We start from the raw sequence: 19,169 nt of genomic DNA, 5'->3' as shown, positions 1-19,169 counted from the left end.
CAGTGGCAGCAATGGCAACTGCTGGACTCTGGGAGATTTTCCGACACATTCATCATACATGCAAATACTGAAATGACTATAATTTCAATACATCAATCCACTAGTTATACTATAACAAAAATCACAGAATTACGAAGATGTAGAAAAATAATAATATAATCACTTACATCCTCCGACAATGACTCCAAGTGGGTACTTAATTCTATCTTACTGTTACAAAATACACAAGTTTATTGGTCAGAAAATAAAACAACAGCTTATTAAAGTACTTAAACGTATCTTCACTACAGTCTTAGAGAACTTGATAATAATTATTATTTTTTAAATCTTAAGTAACATTTATTTAACCATGGACAGTATTCTGGCCATGCTGAATGCCTTAGAAGAGTACCATACAACACACTTGCACAACATCGTCTAAACTGTAAATGAGAGAAATTTCAAACATTTCATGTTCATAGATCGAATGGCCAATACTGATTAAATGCGGACTGGCAGTGAAATAAATGTAACATTAATTGCATTGAAAAAATATACTTTAATATGCAAGATCCTGCTTACATAAAATATATAAAATTATCTGTAAATTATTTTAACTATTAAATATCGTAGTTCCACATTTACTGAATGTATATAATATTTTTATTTTTCATTTTAAATTTTCATACTTTGTACCAATTTTACAATCAAAATTAAATATTATGTACATTATATACATAGCTACGTAAATTGTAGTCGCACTTATGATTACAAGACCTCTCACATACTATAAAATATTTGTGATTACACATATTGAGTTGGAACCAAATTATGGCATTTAATGGTACAGAAGTATCACAGTGGTCATGCCTTACACCCTTATTTATAAACGTTTAAAGACTCACTTATAGCTATTTACTATTTCGTCTCCGGGTTAATTTCAATGAGGCAAGAGACGAAAGTTTAATAACTAACTTAATGGACTAACCACCTATAAACAAGGGTGTGATTGTATAGACTAAAATCACATGATTATTTACATTTACAACAATAGCTCATTGTCTCTAATATTTATTTATAATTAAATAAATCTGATAATACTATTCATTAATTAATTCAAATTATATTAACTAAATAAAATATTACTACCCACTAATCATGAGTTGGCTGTCATTTAAAACATATGTCAGACGTGCCAAAACTCATTAGATTTTCGATTTACAAAAATAAAACAAAGATACTAATAAATAAATCAATGTTACATCTGATTGGTATGTTAGAAAGACGAGAGGATGTAACTTCCATTTACAAAAAGTAATGTTCAATAATTCATCGCAAATATTGGTGCTTTGCGACACATACGATTTAGTACATTCAATAAAAATATAAATAGTTAAATGCGTGTCATGTAAGTGGAAATTAGGCCTGAGTCTTTCCACGGCGCGTATGTGGAACTATGAGATTTAATTTGTGGAAAGAAAATGACTGTCAATAATAGCATCATTGCACTTTAGGCACGAGCATATTCTGTCAAAGCAATATCACCTACACCTACATTCATTCAATACTCTTATAAAACATTTTGAACGTTTGTTTCTAATTGACATCAGTCATTTAAGGCCAGTTCGCAAATGTGAGATTCATTAAATAACTGGCGTATTCAATTACGTAATTCATATTAAGATTTTAAATTGAATGTAAATGTTATCTAAAATTACATAAATTCGAATGTGATACAGCTACGAACGAGAAATTATATTCGTCTGCACAATAACATTAGACAACATTTAAAATAATAAACAGGCAAATTACATGCAAATAGATTCGTGGCCGAAATATATTAAAAGATAAAACTCTACAAGAATCAACATATTGTATGATCATTGTACTTTATGTGGGCATCCGGAAAATGTTACAAGTGCACGAGGTGTTCGTTAAAACTTAGCAACTATTCTTAACATATTTTGAGCCTCAAATCATTGATATGTACACTTTAGTGCTTTCATGTTTTAAGAACGATCGTATAAGCGGCAGTGTCATTATCTACTAGTCGCGTAGATAACTACACTGCTAGTTAACATCTTTCAAACTTATAAGTACCTTAAGAGTATAAATTTGAAGCTTGTTTCAGTCCTTTGTTACATGAAGAGCCGAGAAATATAAACCTAAAAAAAAGTATTGAATAAATGTCAAAAGGTAAAACAAAGATAAAATTGATTAGATTTTTAAAGTTTTTGAAACATTACGTTCTAACCAATTTTATGACTAGTTCGACAAGTAACGACAAAGACTAAAACAGCACATCTCCAACACACTACATACTTAGTTGAGTTAGGATTGAATCTAACTAATCTGCCTATACCGCTATCGGGAATGTGTGTATTTTTTGCTTCTTACCAAGTAATGTTCGCGACTGCGTACTTGATCGCGTTGACATAACTTCTAGCCAACTATATAAGAAAACAAGATACACAACGTCCACAAACAACGTACGGTCAAAATTAAGTTAATCCATAAATGTAAAAATATAGAGATAGTCAATAAAATAAACATTAAAAGGAATCATATCTAAAAAATAATAAAGAAGTTTTTGGTCAAGATGATTCTTAAGACTTACTTATTGTACATAGAAACTTGGGACATACGTTTTATCGGCACTTTAAACATTTAACGAATGCACCATAAGATTTTCTTAATCTAAATAAACACATAAAAATATAAACATCTAAAATATTATTGTTACAGACATCACAATGTATTGGACACTTACAAAGTCTATAATAGTTAAAATTCGTTGCGACCCTGGGTATCACTGCTCGGTGGCGGGTCGCCCTCGGAACACGGACATATAATAACCTACCTCTTAAAGGAATGCATCTTTGTATGACGCGGTGGGATTACGAACCATCGAAATGTGCCGCCAGACGAATACGACCTGTCAACATCAAAAATACATTATTATTAACGCACAATGTACATTATAATTGATCACTATAAAAGAGTTGAGTCAGGTACACTTATAGCACTTACGGCGGTTCTCTTGGGTGAGCAAAGCTGTCGGAGCCGGCAAAGCACTGGCTGGTGGAGAACACCAAATATTATTCTTTGGTGATTCGAAGACGCGAGAGCCCTGAAATAAAAATATATATTTAGTACTAGCTGACTCGCGCCACTTAGCTTGCGTGTGATTTTTTAAACTTCCCGTGTTGTCTCACCTGTCAAACCTTCCTTCGATTTCTACAAATATTTCAAAACCAAAATTAGCCAAATCCGTTCAGCTTTTCTAGGTTGTTACTGAGACTAACATTTTATTTATATAAAAAGCTTAAATAGATCATTTTATTTTTCATATGTTATATTCTAGTAGAGGTTGCCTAAAAGTTGATAAGGCTAGTTAGTCGTACCTTCTGGCCAGGAGGAGTGTCGTGTACAGAATAATCTTCATGGGCCGGCCCCGGCAGAAGCTCACGGCAGCGCGGCACGATCACGCCGGCGCACAACGTCCAGCGCGCGTTCTCCAACTCCGTGAATATCTCCGAGTATTGCCGAAGGAACTCGGTCACGCCCTCTGTACCTTCATGAACGAAAACAACGTTAAAATAATGCAAAGCTATACGTCTAGGCACTTATGCAAAACAATATCAATCTGTGGAAACCGACCTGATTCACCTCCGGGGAAAACGGGCTCATATCGCCTAGCGTACTCGACGAAGACGTCCTCGGTGGTCATGGGAGCCTTGTCGGCCAGGATCTGCGCCAGGCGCCACACGGTGCGCCACGTGTTGGCGAGCTGCAGGCGCGCGTCCTGCACCACGGCCAGCACGCCGGCCGCGGCCAGGCGGCGCAGGTCGGGCTCGCAGCTGCGCAGGCGCCGGAAGGCGGCGCTGAAGTACTCGTGCGTGGAGCCGCGCGCCACGCTGCGGTCGCCGCTCAGCGCCGCGCACGCCGCCAGCAGCGCGCACGACCACGCCGGGGACGTGCCCGGGGCCATCACCGCGCCGTTCTCGACGCAGCCGCCGGCGGCGTACACGAGCCCTTCCACCGACTCGGCGTCCAGCATGGCGGGCTGTAAAGGCGGCTGCGGTTAAATAACGCACATTAAAAATAAAACGATTATTCCGGCAGGAGGTAGACTGACCATAGGCAAGGCGCCATAAAGCGTGGCGTAATGCGCGGGCAAATCGCGCAGTGGCAAGGGCGGCAGAGCCCGCAGGCGCTGCGCCACTACACTGCGCGCCGCACCGCCGCACAGGCGCACGCTGCGCTCGCCGTTGAGCTCGGCGGTGACGGCCACGCACTCGGGGATCAGCTCGAACAGCTCCACGAGCTTCACGCAGCCGTAATGCGCCACGCGCAGCTGCCGACCGAAGTGTGCGTGGTACGCGGGCACGAAGCGCGAGAACTCCATGCGGAGGTTGGGAGTGTGACGGAGTAGTTCCACGGCCTAAGAACAAAGTCGTCGATAAACATAACGACCCGGACAGGAGCGCCATAGTCGTAATCGGCAGTCATGTCAACGAAGCAAAAGAAGGAATATAGTACCAAATGGCGTTTTTTGATCTCTGTCTACCCCAAGGAATAATGCGTAATATGTAGGTGTACTGAAATCTATTTTTACTTACTTGCATAGCGAACTGCCTGGTACGCGCCTTTTCCTCGGAGGTGGGGATGCGGCGGGGCAGAGAGATTGTACCGTCGGGCGCCACGGTCACAGACTGTGGTCCGATACGTTGCATGAGTTCGGCAGTAGTACACACTCCATAGTCGACCGGGGAGAACGCACGGCCGAAAGTAGACTGGTACAGTTGAGGAATATCCTGGACCACCACTGAACGTCCGGGTTGAGCTTTGAGCAGCTTCACGAGATCTGACGTCCAGCGGCGGCTTTGAGCGGTAGCTGAGATCGTAATGATGCGTGATGATCCTGAGCCGAGCACCTATATGAAGTAAGATTATGACATGAGCGAAGTTGTTAAACACTCTTCTATTGTGAACGAAAAAGTTATTACAATTTACTTACGACAATAGCATTGCTGAGAGCGGCAAGCAAATCCGGCAGCTTGGTAAAGCCATAGTCAGCAACGCGACATTGTCGCCCGAAGTGGTGGTGGAAGGCTGGTATCAGTCTACAAATAAAATGAATTTACAATAATTTTGCAATAAATAACGTTTGATATTAGTTAACATGTAGGTATAATAATAAACTTTGCGGAACATATGCCACATGTAATAATAATACGATGGTACTCACTTGCTAAACGGTATGGAGCATCTGGGTGCGGTGCGCAATAAGTCGATGAGTTCACGCTCGAACAACGCTAGCATCGGTTCCAGAGCAGGCGCGGTGCGAGGACGTTCACGGTCGGCGCTCGAGCGGGAACTCTCGCCTAAAAAAAACAAATCATTTGAAACTTAAGATGACAACGGGAATTCCAAGGTCTTGGTGATACTATGGATGTCGCGGCTTCGATTGCACTTTAATCAAATAAGGACTTCAAACATATAAGTTCTTTCAGGTTTAATGGACCTTGTGACCGTGATAGCCTAAAAAACTTTTACTCAATGACTGTACACAAACTGTTGCCACAGTACACTAGTTTGTGTAGGAAAACATTTTATAGATGAATCTCCAAGATACGATTGTAGTATTTTTGCTTTTCGTTATCCCCAGCTGAAATGATTTAATAAAATGGATACAAGTCACAGATCTTCTATTTATATTAGTACTTACTAGTAGCGATGGTGTCAGGCAGCGTGTCAGTCTGTCGCCAGGCGAGGTGTCGGGACGGTGCGTCACGCACCTCCACGCCAGGCACGCTGCGTAGCAACAGTTCCAGTGCTACGCCGTGCCGGGTCTCGCATACCAGCGCTTCGAAATGTGCTTCGTAGCACTCCACGAAGCTACACAATAACACAATAAAAAACTACAGAACACAAACTACAATTGTCAAAAGCCAAGTCAATAACCCCTAGACATTTCAGTCCAAAGAGTAATCTAATTCATTAAAGCTTAACTCAAACTATCAAAACATGCTATTACGTGGCAATACCTTAACAATGGCAAGATTCCACCGTGGTTCTCCAGTAAGATATGAACATTGTTGGTGAGCACTGAAAGTTCCATATAGACCGGTTGCAAGATGCGGCTGCCGTCCTCCTGTCCAGTATTCATGGATGCATGAATGTGGCACTTCCACGGAGCCTCTTCCATTTCAGAATTAGAGACTGGGGTTAAATCTACGAGTTGTACCATTCTGCCGAATCCTTCGTGTATAATAACGGTATCTTTAAGCTTTGCTATATCGGACGTGGTTAAAGCACAGCAATGACGACTGGCATATGCATCTCTAAGACGTAAGAGGGGCAACGTGAAATTCTTTTGGTCGAGAAGTATGGCCCTAATGCGCGCTCTTAGGACGTCTAGGTTAGGCGCGGGCGAGGGTTTTCCCAAAGACAGTTCTAGCCTACGGCCATTCCATTGGTTATCTAGGCGGCGTTTGTGAATACGTGCAATTGCAAGCCTCGCATCCCATTCTGAGCGAAGTACAATAGTTGCCAAAGGTCCTTCTCCAGCTGCCCACACGGATACTCTCACAACGTTCACGTACTGGTTGAATAATTGAATCAGCATTTCCTGTACACAAAATATCTTACGATAGAACCTTCAAGAGATGAAGTATGATCGAAAACATCAAAACAACTAAACAGGCAAAATAGTCTAAAAGCGAAAATCAATTATAAAAAACAAACAGGCAACAAAAATATGAAAATGGCGGGTCACTTACGAAAAATGAAAATATATATACCGATTGAAAGACCTTTGAACAAATTTATAGACTGCATGTCAAGTACTGTTTCTATAACATGTTAATATATAGCTTTATTTTATACTTTTTTAATTTTAAAAGATTACTGTCGACAAATAACTGAATGCAACATTTTTTGACAAACATTCAGTGGCTGTCATTGATTATTTTGAAATCCCTTATTACGAGTGTAATTTCCAAGTTAAATACTTTTGAATTTAAAAAAATGCAGTGTTAGCGTAAGAATAATGAAGAACCAATTTTCAATACGAAACAAATTATAGCGAAACCAATTAAACCCAAATAAATTTGCCAATAAAAAATAAACTTAAGTAATACAATAATCATCAATAGGACGTTTTTTTTCATTTGATTACCATTCGACGACAACAAGTCATGTCAATGAAAACTTTGAATTATAATAAATCTTATAGTTATGTTAAATGGTTAACGAAAACAAGACTGGGGACTAGCAATAATGGATCATTTAACAGGTAAAAGTGAACAATAACATCACAATTTGAAGTGACGTAATTTGTACACATGACAACTGAAAACAGGTCTTAAATACGGTGAAAATTCATTCATATTTAGGACCAATTTTAGTAGCATTATGACGTCACGTTAGAGTAATTTACCTGCAACACAGTTGGCTCGTAAGGCGGTAGGTTGGACACGGTGAGTTCGGCGGAGGTCTCCTCTCCCTCGCTGTGCTCACTGAAGCTAGCGGAAGAGTTCCATGGAGACACGGCGCGGCTGCCGCTCTCACGACGTCCCTCATTGCTGTTGCTTGACGAGCAACCCGAGCGGTCTAAATTCACCGTACCTGTGATGAAACACGTTGAAACAAAATCTTATAACTAAACATCTAATAAAATAGGTTTGAAAGAAGTAGGTACTTATAAAATATTTACAAAATGTATATTTCGGAAAGTAAAAACTGCGGATATTTTTGGCACCAGTTGATTGACATATATTAGCGTTAAACAGAAACATGAGTGTCTAAGAGAAAATATACATTTCTATGTCCCTATGAGCTCTTGAACTTCAATAAGGAAAATGTTCCAATTATTATACAATGGTTGTTAAAATATTAACTGCTTATCGACATTTCAAATTTTATCAGCGTTTTATGACTATATGAGTTATAAAAATGTTAACTGACCATGGGTGCCCCTAATCTTGCGTGGTTTAGGCGCTGGTGGAGGACAAAAGTCGTGCGGCGGTGGAGTCGGCGCCGGCAGTTGTTGCAACGCGAGCGCCCATTCATTGCCCACTGATGACCTTGGAGTGCCATACGAACTCGCCTCCCGGGGCGATGAACACACCTAGGAACATAGATCCCTTTAAGTATAGAAATAAAAAGGTAGCTACAGACTGCCGCTGTGGCACGGTCGGTAGTGTTTCCGATTACTAATCATATGGTCTCCAGTTCGGATCACTGGTCGGGAAAAGTGCTTCTAATTTAAGTATATTAGAATAATTCTCAATAGCAGTCTGGAGTTTGGAAAAGTTCCCGATAAACAGGCTCTCCCCTTTTACGTGGACTAACAATGTAAATGGCGAAATGTAGGTGGTTCAAACACCCTTGCCTACATATTCGGATGTAAAAGGTCATGTATGTATGTTAAAGGCCAACATGACAACTGATCGATCGGTCTATGGATCCGTTGAATGCATTAACCAATAAGCAAGTAAAACTGGCATCGGGTCATATCACAGAATAACTAATGTTATGTACCTACACGATAACAGATTCCGATATGTAAAAATTGTATGCCTATTAGTTTATAAATAGTACAGTAGGTACAAGGAAAGTCCAGTGACCTATTGGTAGAATAAGCTTATCGTTTCCGTATCACAAGCATACATAATCATACAATACCTACACGTCAATCGTAAATTTTATTCTGAAGTTAGTGACGTTTTTAATTTGTGTTGAAATCCGTAATGCAGTTTTACTATTTAGAAACTTATGTAACTTTATAACCATAGCACTTTTATAAAATTCAGTTGTGCAAATAACTCTATCTTACACGTTATGAATATCTATTACGTAGGAATCGTTCGTAGCGGTTCTTATGACGCAGGTATATGAAAGGCTTTCGTCAGAGTATATTTGCTAAGTAAGTCTGACTTTTATCAACTACTGCGTCAGGTGGGACAAATAATCGCAACTATTTACTTGCTGTTACTACTTGGCTTAATCTTATGGCCGGTTTAACCCCGATTTCGCTCATTTGCTTTAAATTATTTTATCAGCTAGGTAATCAGAGGTTTATCCATAAGCTGCAAAACTGGCTTCAAAATTTACAGGCAAATCAAATTCAGACTACTTTCAAATACGACAAAATGAAAAAGACAATTTATTCCGGAAACAGGTTAAAGTGAAACGTAAAACTGGCTCCTTTTATAGTCAATGATCTCCCATATCGTATGTTAATCTCATTGGCATGTTGCACATAATATGTCACTACACAGCTACCTATAAAACTAGAAAAGAAGGACACAAAAGTAAAATACCTATAATCCTTTGAAGTGGCTACGGCCGAACCAATTCATAAAAAATTCAAAGAAATTCTACGTGCCTAACTTTCTTTGCAAACTCTACACTACTTACGCGCCAACCTAAGAATTTACATTAAAATAATTTAATATTGATCACTGACCTGTGGCGGTGGCATATATGAAGTGGAAGGTCCAGGATAAGAGGAAGCTGCCGCAGTGCTGTATCCTTCATCGCTGGAGTAGGTCGGCGGGACGCTAGTGCGGGAGTGATGCAAGCGAGTGCTGATCGTACGACCGTACACATCCTCACCGTCCATACGCATCAGAGCCCTGCAAACGGAATATAATTTTCTAGACAACTCCAAAGACTTGCCCTAAATATCGGTGTGGTGTGTGGATCGGTGCGATTAAATACATCTGCTTATATGCATTTGTATAATATGGGCGACCAACTAAATATAAAACCGATAATGTGTATGTGCTTCACATTTAGAAATCGAACCCATGTTTGCACAAAATAAAGACTCATTTCTCTTGAATGCGAATACCTACAACGAGTCTTTATGAGATAATCATCTAAACATAAATCCATAGAAAGGAAGTAAATTAATAATTCAGGAAACTAAAAAGAGGTAACCGCTTTCCAAAAAAAGTCTTCGAAGGCACATGTTTCGAAATTATTTTTTGTTTTTTAACCAATCATAGGTACGCTACATTCCTCAAAAAGGTTAAATACTATTTTTAATAGTATCTTAATCTTAATAGTTTATAAGATTCCTAAAAGTAACATGCAAAACCGTTGGAATTTTTTGAAACAGCTGATCGTAGAAAATGGCGGACCTGTGTACCCTCCTTCAATATTTTTTTCTTTTTTTGATATTCATGACACTATTCCGTTAAAATGCAGCAAATAATAATTATCTTACGTAAAATAATATAGATTTCTAAACGGAGTTTATAAGATTTATCGTTGCAGAAAGTTAATCGCCCTGACATGTGTCTGATAAAGTCATATTCAGTCTATTTCGTCGCCGTAAGCCTATTTCATGTATTTTTATACAGCACGCAGAACTATATAGCTTGCTTAAGTTCATTGATTCGTTTAATTTAGGTCGAAAGGTCAAAAGTACACGACGTCACAAACTAACGTCAAAGTTGGTTAATTTTACAAAAAAATAAAGATGGCTGCGATCAGCTGATTTATGTAGAATCAGCTGACCGTTACGGAGAAATAAAAAACAAGTTTCGTGATTCTATAAATGTCATCATTAGCAGTGTAAAATATCGTTAATAAGATAGGATTGCAACAGAATTAAGATTTTTAAATAATTTTGTAATGGGTTTTTCTCGAATTATTAACATCCGTGGAAATAAGTTATATCATGCGACGTAAATTAAACGATATCTTTGGCTTCAAATCGCTTAACAAAGATCTCAATGATGTTCAGAACACGATTATGGCATTATGAAAAAAGTACATAAAAATAGGGTCGTATTTCACAGAAATCACATTAAAATATAAGTAATCTTACCCAGATAAAAGCATTGTGATAATATTTAACGATCGCGGTTCTAATCATTAATTTGTACGATTATGTTAAAGCTACTATTTAAAAAAAAACGTTACACTTTAAAATTGGGAAGTACTAAATCACTGTGTTCTTTTGCTCGTGCCAGCCGATGCAATGACCCATGAAGTCCTTGCACCGGTGAACTAACATAAATCATAATTTGAGGGTAATTGGATATAAAAATTCGCCATTCATCGTTCCCATATGGTTCTGACCGCTTTTGTATTTAAAATCGACTTTTAACGACAATTTTCTAGAATAACTGACCAAAAACAATTATTTCGTAAAAAAAAGAATTTGCAAATGATAAAATTGTTTTTTATTTACAAACGATATTGCGGTCTAGTTATAAAATATCTGCTATCGTTCTTCAGAGTTGCAAGATAAAATACGTAGTCAACAAATAAATGTTATCTATATGCAACAATAATATATCATTTGTACGAAATGAACTTTATCAACCAAGTTATTTTGTCATCATTTATTGCAACACGGTTTGAGAACTTTCGAATGAAAATAAAGCTATAGAATTATAGTTTTTCTATTTACTGTCAAGTCATGATACATTGTTGTGTATTATCGAATTGCCCGTTCAGAAAAGAATAACGTTCACATAATCACACTGACGTGAGATTAAATACAACATTGTTTAGCGATGATTTTATAAAGATGAACAAATATGATACAATATTTTTGAACTGTTTACTTTCTGCTGAGTTAGTATTACTTGTCGTTTCTAAGAAATATTGCAACGTATGCTTTATTCAACGTGAGCAAAAATAGTTCACAACTAAATCGAGTTGCGTAATGCAATATGAATTAATTATAGTGAATTTTACGACTGATATCAACGGCACTTTTCAAGTATTTATTTGCCTACAAACACTTGACTAAACGAACAACGGTAAACCGCAACCATACGTAAATGATTTCTATTGACTCACTAGTACACAATTGTGGTTTAATTTGTCTATCTACTAGGTACTGTATTTTCATTTAAATTATTATTTAATGCCACGTATAGTAAAAGTATCAAGTAAAATTAGGGGACTTATATTTCATAGGTTTCAAATATAACTGTGTAGTTTATAATACTGTTTTGTTACTATGGAGCTGACTTAGGCTCATAGAGTTAAAAATCCTTACTAAATAAATAAAAAATAAATTGTTCAAATAGTTTTATTTCTTAAAGTTGCGCAATTCAGATATTTGTGGCTTCAATAATCTAATCTCTAGGGGCTACTAGTAATCACTTCAACTTGCAACTTTGCGACTTTTTTCATCATGGATATTTATATCATCGTTATTTGTATGAAAATGTTAATAAAGTATTTTTGTCGAAAGCTAGACCTTTATTGTTATTTTAGTGGCCAATGGACATTTGGATGACTCGAACTGTTGCTGTTGCTATAGAATTTTGGTATCGCCTTATTGAGTTAATTATTGAGCTTCAATATAAAGAAGAAAAATATACATGTACCTATATATATACACAGACACAAGAAAATGATCACAACCTCATAGCAACTTATAGCAACGATATTGTTATAATAATGTTTTTATAATACAACTTACCTCGAAGCATGTTCTCCCGACGTGAACCTTATTAGAGCGTTAGGAGCGTTAATGTGGACCACTCTGCCGCCGCACTTCTTGGCCAAGTAACGAAGTCTCGAAGACACCAGCTCCGTTGGCTGGTAGATGGGCAGGTTCCTCACCTCCACCTCGTTACACATGTCGCCTCGTGTGTCGTGCGGAGGTAACTGCTATGGTACGAGGAATATACGTTTGTTTAGTTAATAACGTTGTAATAAAATAAAAAAGTTATGAGGTAACAAACAGGCGACTTGAGACCCTCCTCCTTTTTTGAAGTCGGTTAAAAATACATATAAATACCGGCCTTTAGCCAAGTAACAATCGATGTTTGGTATAAAAACAAATAGGTGTAAATTGACATAATATTCCTCAATGTATGGACCCAATACCAGAGGGCATTCTTTTCCGGTTTGGGTGATACAGAGATAAAAAGAGGTAGGTGCATGACAATGGGTATAAATCTATACTAATATTATAAAGCTGAAGAGTTTGTTTGTTTGATTGTTTGTTTGTTTGTTTGTTTGTTTGTTTGTTTGAACGCGCTAATCTCAGGAACGACTGATCCGATTTGAAAAATTCTTTTAGTGTTAGATAGCCCATTTATCGAGGAAGGCTATAGGCTATATAACATCAGGCTACGGTCATTAGGAGCGGAGTAGCAACAAAAAATGTTACAAAAACGGGGAAAATTTTGACCCATTCTCTTAGGTGACGCAAGCGAAGTTGCGCGGGTCAGCTAGTAATATAATAAAAAAAAATAATATGCTCCAATAATTGGTCGAAAGTCGAAACTCAAGCGTAACGTGCACATTAATTCCATGTAGAAATGTACGTTACCATATTATAAAAAATGCATTTTGTTATGTCTTTAATACTTTGTAAATACATTACGAAAGACGTGTAAAAGGTCATAGGACGATAAAATTTATAAAACAAAGAGATAAGTCGTTGTCGTCACAAGATAACTGAAAATGAAACGGTGTGTCAGCGTGTGACGTAAGGTTTAAGATCGATTACAACATAAATATGATATAATCAACTCATTGGAAATAATTATTTCTAGGTATAATTTTAGTAAAGTCCCCGATATAAAGAATTGTTATTGAAAAACACAAGAGTACTCAGTTCTATGTAGATACTTAAAAGAGTTTATTCTCGTCTCGTATTTTTCCATATATTAATGAAGTCTAGAACATTCGCCTATCAGTTAAACGATTACATCCTGTTGACTTCTCATGGATTTTTATTCGCATGCATAATTCAACGTACTTTGATAACTTGCCAAACAAACAGAAAATAGAATGCATTTTTATTTTTTCAGTACAACTACACAGTGATCTGAATTTATTGCAATTAGAGCAACCGCGTTGTAAAATAAACGATTACTGCACAGAAATAAACTGTTGCATTTTTTCAGTTGTTGTTTTAAAGTTTATCAAACGTTTATTTCTTTATAACCCGATTGTTAAACTAGTTGCAATCACACAATCGGAATCATCAATTTGAAACTAGAACACAAAGAAAAATTTTATAGGTCGTTTTTACTTCGAGTACCTACAAATGAAATGGGCCTATTTTTTGGAAAAAAAAATTCTAATAAACCGTGCATTGTACTATTTACTCAATTCTTATCCTCGAAAACCCGAGTAACTAAATTATCATTGAAATAAAGAAATAACAAGATTAAATATCTTTAGTATAGAAGTATTTACCTTTCTGGGCAATGAGGAGGCCAGTTCGTCGAAACAGTAATGGGAAGAGGCAGTTGCGATTAAAGCTGTAGAAGTATTCATTTTATGTACCAATATCACCTCCATATTTTTCCTATAAACAAAAACATTGCATTAAAAAACACCATATAGATAATACAGAAAGATTATTTTTTCGTTTTAAATAATCATCGCCTAAGGATAACTGCAAAAAGGTTTATATAATGCAGAAAAATAACTGAAGATTAAGAACTTTCAATAATTATGTCTATTTTCCTAAAGTATATTTCTCGTGATAGCCATATTTATAAAAGTTTATGAATTCTGCAATATCAGTAGAATATAATGGCACATTGCTTAGCAGTAGTCATTTAGACAATATTCCGAGTATGAAAATATGCAACATTAGAAATTATAAAAAAAAAGAATATACATATAGAAGGTTAAGGAAAAACCATGAGTAAACATGACTCGTTTTTCGACTTAAATGTAATTTAGTATTTGATTCAAAATAAACTGTTTTATACTAAAAGTCGTACTTATTGCTCTTGGAGGTAACATTGCCTACAAGTGGTAATATTTCCTTCAATAGTACAATTAAAGTAAATATTATTTCAATGCTAGTCCTTCAGTGTAAAGATTCGATAATTGCTAAACAGTCATAAATTTTATTAAACTTAACCTGACTTGGCACCTGAATATTTTCATCATCGCTTTGTGATTCATATTTTAAGTATTTAACTGAGTGATGATGACAAGTAAGTGGCTCTTTGAGGTAAGTAGTTTTCGAAGAGAGTGGCATAAGGAACAGTATAACAAGTACTTCCATCACAGTCAGTTTGCGGACTTAGATTTCTCAAGACTTGCAGGCAATATCGAATATATAAAATTCTCGCGTCACCGTTTTCGTTACCATACTCCTCCGAAACGGCTTGACCTATTCTCATGAAATTTTGTGAGCATATTGAGTAAGTCTGAGAATCGGCCAACATCTATTTTTCATACCCCTAGGTGACATTTTTTATTTAGGTATATGGCATAATAACGTTTCCCGGGTCAGCTAGTAGGACTATAGATTAGTCATATAGTCCTCTGATTAATAATAACATACCTATATCGAAAGTCTGACAAATCAGCTGCAAAGTCAATATCTCCTGAGATCAATAGTATAGCGGCGGGTGGGGCGTGTAGATCACCGAACCTCCTCATGCATTGTCTTAGCTTGTCATCTGCTGCGTTCTTCTGTGTCCTACACACGTGTATAAGGCTCACCTGTACAAAAAAATGTTCTTCATTAGTCACAAAACTGATACTTTAGATATGTTTCATCAAAGTTATGAATGCTGATTCACTTTAAATGAGCCAATAATATAGTACTTGTTATTATATTATATTATCTCTGATACAGATTTTTGCTCAATCATTCTTGAACTATACATTTTAAAGTCATAAGTATTCGAAATTTTAATATGAAAGATGACTGGAACATTTTGTTAGAGGTCAATAACTAACATGTTAATTATGCTGTAATTTTTGGAAAACCTAATACCTACCTAAAGTGGAGAAACAAAATAATTTACGAAACAAACACTAATTAGATATAAGGATGTGACATACATTTTCAACATAGCTGCATATAACACAAGACATTTATGTTACGCAAACAAAATGATGAATAGTCAACACTTAAATTAATCATAACTTGCTGTATAGATAACATATCAGTGAATAAAACAATCAACACATTATACTTACTTGAGCATCGTTAAGTTCTGAGAGCCTCTGGCTGGATTCCCTGCGTACATCGCAGACGACCACAAAGTCGGCCTCCCTCCTGCCATCTCTCACGAACTTAGACCTAATTGCAGCTACCACGTCCACGGCTGAGCAACCACGCGGTATCTACGACAACATAATTATATACTTTAATGTAAGAAAGGGAAGGAATGTGTTAAGCCCAGTTTCCAGGCTTACATATAAGGGTTAGATAGCCCATCTACTAGATAAAATTACAGCAAGTACGAAAATAACTGACAAAATACCATCTGGTAACCAATAGAAGTAGTTAAACAGGTCTTGAAGGAGAGTTTTATGCCAGTCATACAATATTTGTTGAGGGTAATCTCTGGAATCACTGTAAGTATTATCAAAGGTCCAGTAGAGTACATTATGCCAGATGTACATTTGCATTGTGAAAATTTGAACATAACCAAAGCTTTAGTACATGAATCGTTTCTTTTTTACTGCACAGAAGGCATGCTAAGCTGAATGTAGCATTGATAAGCTAATGCACAGTTATTCAGCATTTGTAGATAAACAAATTGTTGGTAGTAAATAAACAACCACATCTGATGAGAATTATACAGTAGCCCATATAAGCTGCTGGCATGTTGCATAGAAAGTTATGTAAACTAGAATGATTGCACAATGGGGTTGTATAATCAATCATTCTAAAATTACAATGGAACATTTGTAATGCTACAGAAAACTCAAGTTTCTAAAATATACTACAAAGTGTGATATAACACACAAAACGTTTTTTCTTTTCCTACCTACTTTATTTATTAGCACATTGCAAATGCTTTTAAAAACATTCTTTTTTTTACTTAGAATCTGTGGTATTAAAAATGTATGTCATGCTTACCTGGCAATTTTCAATATCCCAAAATATCCCAATAGGGACAAGTGTCTGTCTTTGCTTGTGGTGTCTGTACCGGGACCTCAGCCTGGTTCGCTCCATGGCAACCACACCGTCTTCTCTTACTGTACCGTCTATCTCATCTGATGAATCATCTTCGGCATCTATTGCAAAGAATATATTATACTTTTTAACTACCATAAATTGTACTGCATGTATTGTGATTGTATAAGGCAAGCTTATAAACATTGGTACATGATATATATATTTTGTTCATGTGGTTAGGCAGATTCAATCCATGAAACAGATTTGGCTCATAATAAGTACCAAAGTCACATTTGCACTCAAGGCAAGGAAATAAATAAATGTCACAGACAACCTTCAAATTTATACACAGATGTGAATTCAAGGGACTGCAGAATCAACTTTGAATGCCATCTAGAAAATAATATAACAGAATTTCTTTTTATAGCCAGTTTTAAATGCAGACTATTTTTACTTCTTTTTTAAAATTTGCATTAATTATTAGCTCATAAGGAATGGCTTAAACTAGTCTTAACTATTGAATAGCTATTTTTATAATTATAACAGTGTGAATGATAAGTGCACAGCAACATTTAATTAAGAGTTTATGGATAAACCTATAAAAACACTAGTCAAATTCTTACTCTTAAAAAATGAAACTTTCCACTAACTCCAGCCAACACTTGGACAGTGGCCAGATTTATGTGCAACTTTAGAGTGTAATTTGTTTGATACACTACAGTTTACTTTCAAGTTCAGTTCAAGACTAGAACAATAACAAACAGCAATTGTTTTTTATGCTAATCCAAAGATTGATATATTTTATAAGGACTGTGGACCGGAAACAGTCAATCTCAATATACATCAATTGATTCTGATCACACTGTAATCTTGCAAGCTTAGAGATAGTATGCCATATACACTTTAAAAATAAAGTTAATATTTATGTGTGCCAATATTTGCATATTCTCTAACAATAATTTCATATTTGGGCAATTAAGACTATTACACAACTAATGTCAATACTAAAAAATACCACAACTAATGACTCACACAGGGAATTTCGCATATAAATTAATGTTCTTTTCAGTAAAATTAAACTATTTTTCCTTGTAAAATTTTGTAGCATGTCAAATTATTGTAAAAGAGAACCAATGTGTCAGCTTTCAAGATCTGAATTTCAAAATACAATGTTGAATAATGGATAAGTTAAACTGAAGATAATATAAACATATAAATATGTAGTAAGTAACAGCAAATCCTTTGAATATCTTATGGTGATTTTTGTTGATAAGTCTGTTACCATCTGTTATGTGATGAGAATCATCTGACACATCAAATGTTGAAAATATATATTCCCAAATAAGGTCAACACACCACCATTATGGATCGTAGTAAACATCGACCTAACTTAGAATCAATCGCGATAACTTAGCTAGTACAAATAAGTAGGTATACGATAAGTACGCATAAGCAAAAACAAACATGGTAGCCTAACAAAATATTTACATTTTCTTCTCTACCAAATGAAATGGAAAGGATGAAAATGATACCGAAACTATGTTAGAACGAAAAGAGAAACGTTTTCATATCATCTTCGAGATCTAGATCTAGTAATAGCACATCAACTTTCACATATAAATAACTCTAACGAACCACCATTATCTGGCTGTAAACAGTTTTATCTTTCCTTATATAAGTAATCTTTATGTGGCACACGTTCTGGGAAGTATTGGCAACGGGGACATACTATATCGTGGTAGTATTTCTTCAAGATTAACTTACCTGTAATCCACGGACGGGGAGGTAACGGTATCTTCATTGCAGGACTAGACACGGAACTCGCCAGACCTTGAGCCGAATGACTTCTGGTCCCCTTGCATCGATTCGAAGTACTATCACTATTCGTATTTGAAATCATCGTGCGCGTAAACACCAACTCGTTACGCTCAATTTGCAATGAACAAAAGTAGTCCAACATATGTTGGGCACATAAAAAACAAAGAAATGTTGATATCACCTAGCGATCACGATGATCATTACACGTAACTTAATATTAACTTAGTAAATTAAATGCTCAAATCTCGCGTGAGATTAGCGTCATCAATGAATATTATTACATGTAAAATGTAAAAATAAATCAATGGACTCCTACAACGCCATAAGTAGCTACCACCTTATCATTATCAATAGAGTATTGAATGAATGAACTAAACAGAGAAGTTGAATGACTGATCATGATGCATAGACAAATAAGCATGTGAGACACAGACTAAATAATGTATTATTAATATTCGACTAGAGTTTTTAGTAGCAATAGATTGGTTTCATTTTGATA

The 19,169-nt window shown here is 36.2% G+C and overlaps 1 protein-coding gene across 3 annotated transcripts; it reads right to left on the bottom strand.

Moving 5' to 3' along the window:
* Window positions 1-257: 257 nt before the first annotated feature.
* Window positions 258-19,016, bottom strand: Marf1 (meiosis regulator and mRNA stability factor 1-like protein). 3 transcript variants are annotated; one of them, XM_076117319.1, is made up of 19 exons: window positions 18,617-19,016; window positions 16,814-16,971; window positions 15,925-16,071; window positions 15,281-15,441; window positions 14,173-14,284; window positions 12,440-12,630; window positions 9,455-9,623; window positions 7,951-8,113; window positions 7,424-7,611; window positions 6,030-6,613; window positions 5,711-5,880; window positions 5,231-5,366; window positions 5,000-5,105; window positions 4,602-4,916; window positions 4,118-4,423; window positions 3,640-4,045; window positions 3,384-3,553; window positions 3,010-3,109; window positions 258-2,914 (listed from the first exon to the last, which is right to left on the bottom strand). In XM_076117319.1, the coding sequence occupies exons 1-19, from the start codon at window positions 18,810-18,812 to the stop codon at window positions 2,877-2,879; spliced, it is 3,816 nt and encodes a 1,271-aa protein (XP_075973434.1). In that variant the 5' UTR covers window positions 18,813-19,016; the 3' UTR covers window positions 258-2,876. The 3 variants fall into 3 exon arrangements, with proteins under 3 accessions (XP_075973434.1, XP_075973435.1, XP_075973436.1); XM_076117320.1 differs by having other exon boundaries at window positions 12,440-12,627; XM_076117321.1 differs by lacking the exon at window positions 4,118-4,423.
* Between the last annotated feature and the right edge of the window lie 153 nt (window positions 19,017-19,169).

The sequence above is a fragment of the Anticarsia gemmatalis genome, chromosome 8, assembly GCF_050436995.1.
Source record: "Anticarsia gemmatalis isolate Benzon Research Colony breed Stoneville strain chromosome 8, ilAntGemm2 primary, whole genome shotgun sequence".
Taxonomy (NCBI): domain Eukaryota; kingdom Metazoa; phylum Arthropoda; class Insecta; order Lepidoptera; family Erebidae; genus Anticarsia; species Anticarsia gemmatalis.
The sequence above is the reverse complement of the archived record's forward strand: the minus strand, read 5'-3'. Positions and strand labels throughout refer to the sequence as shown.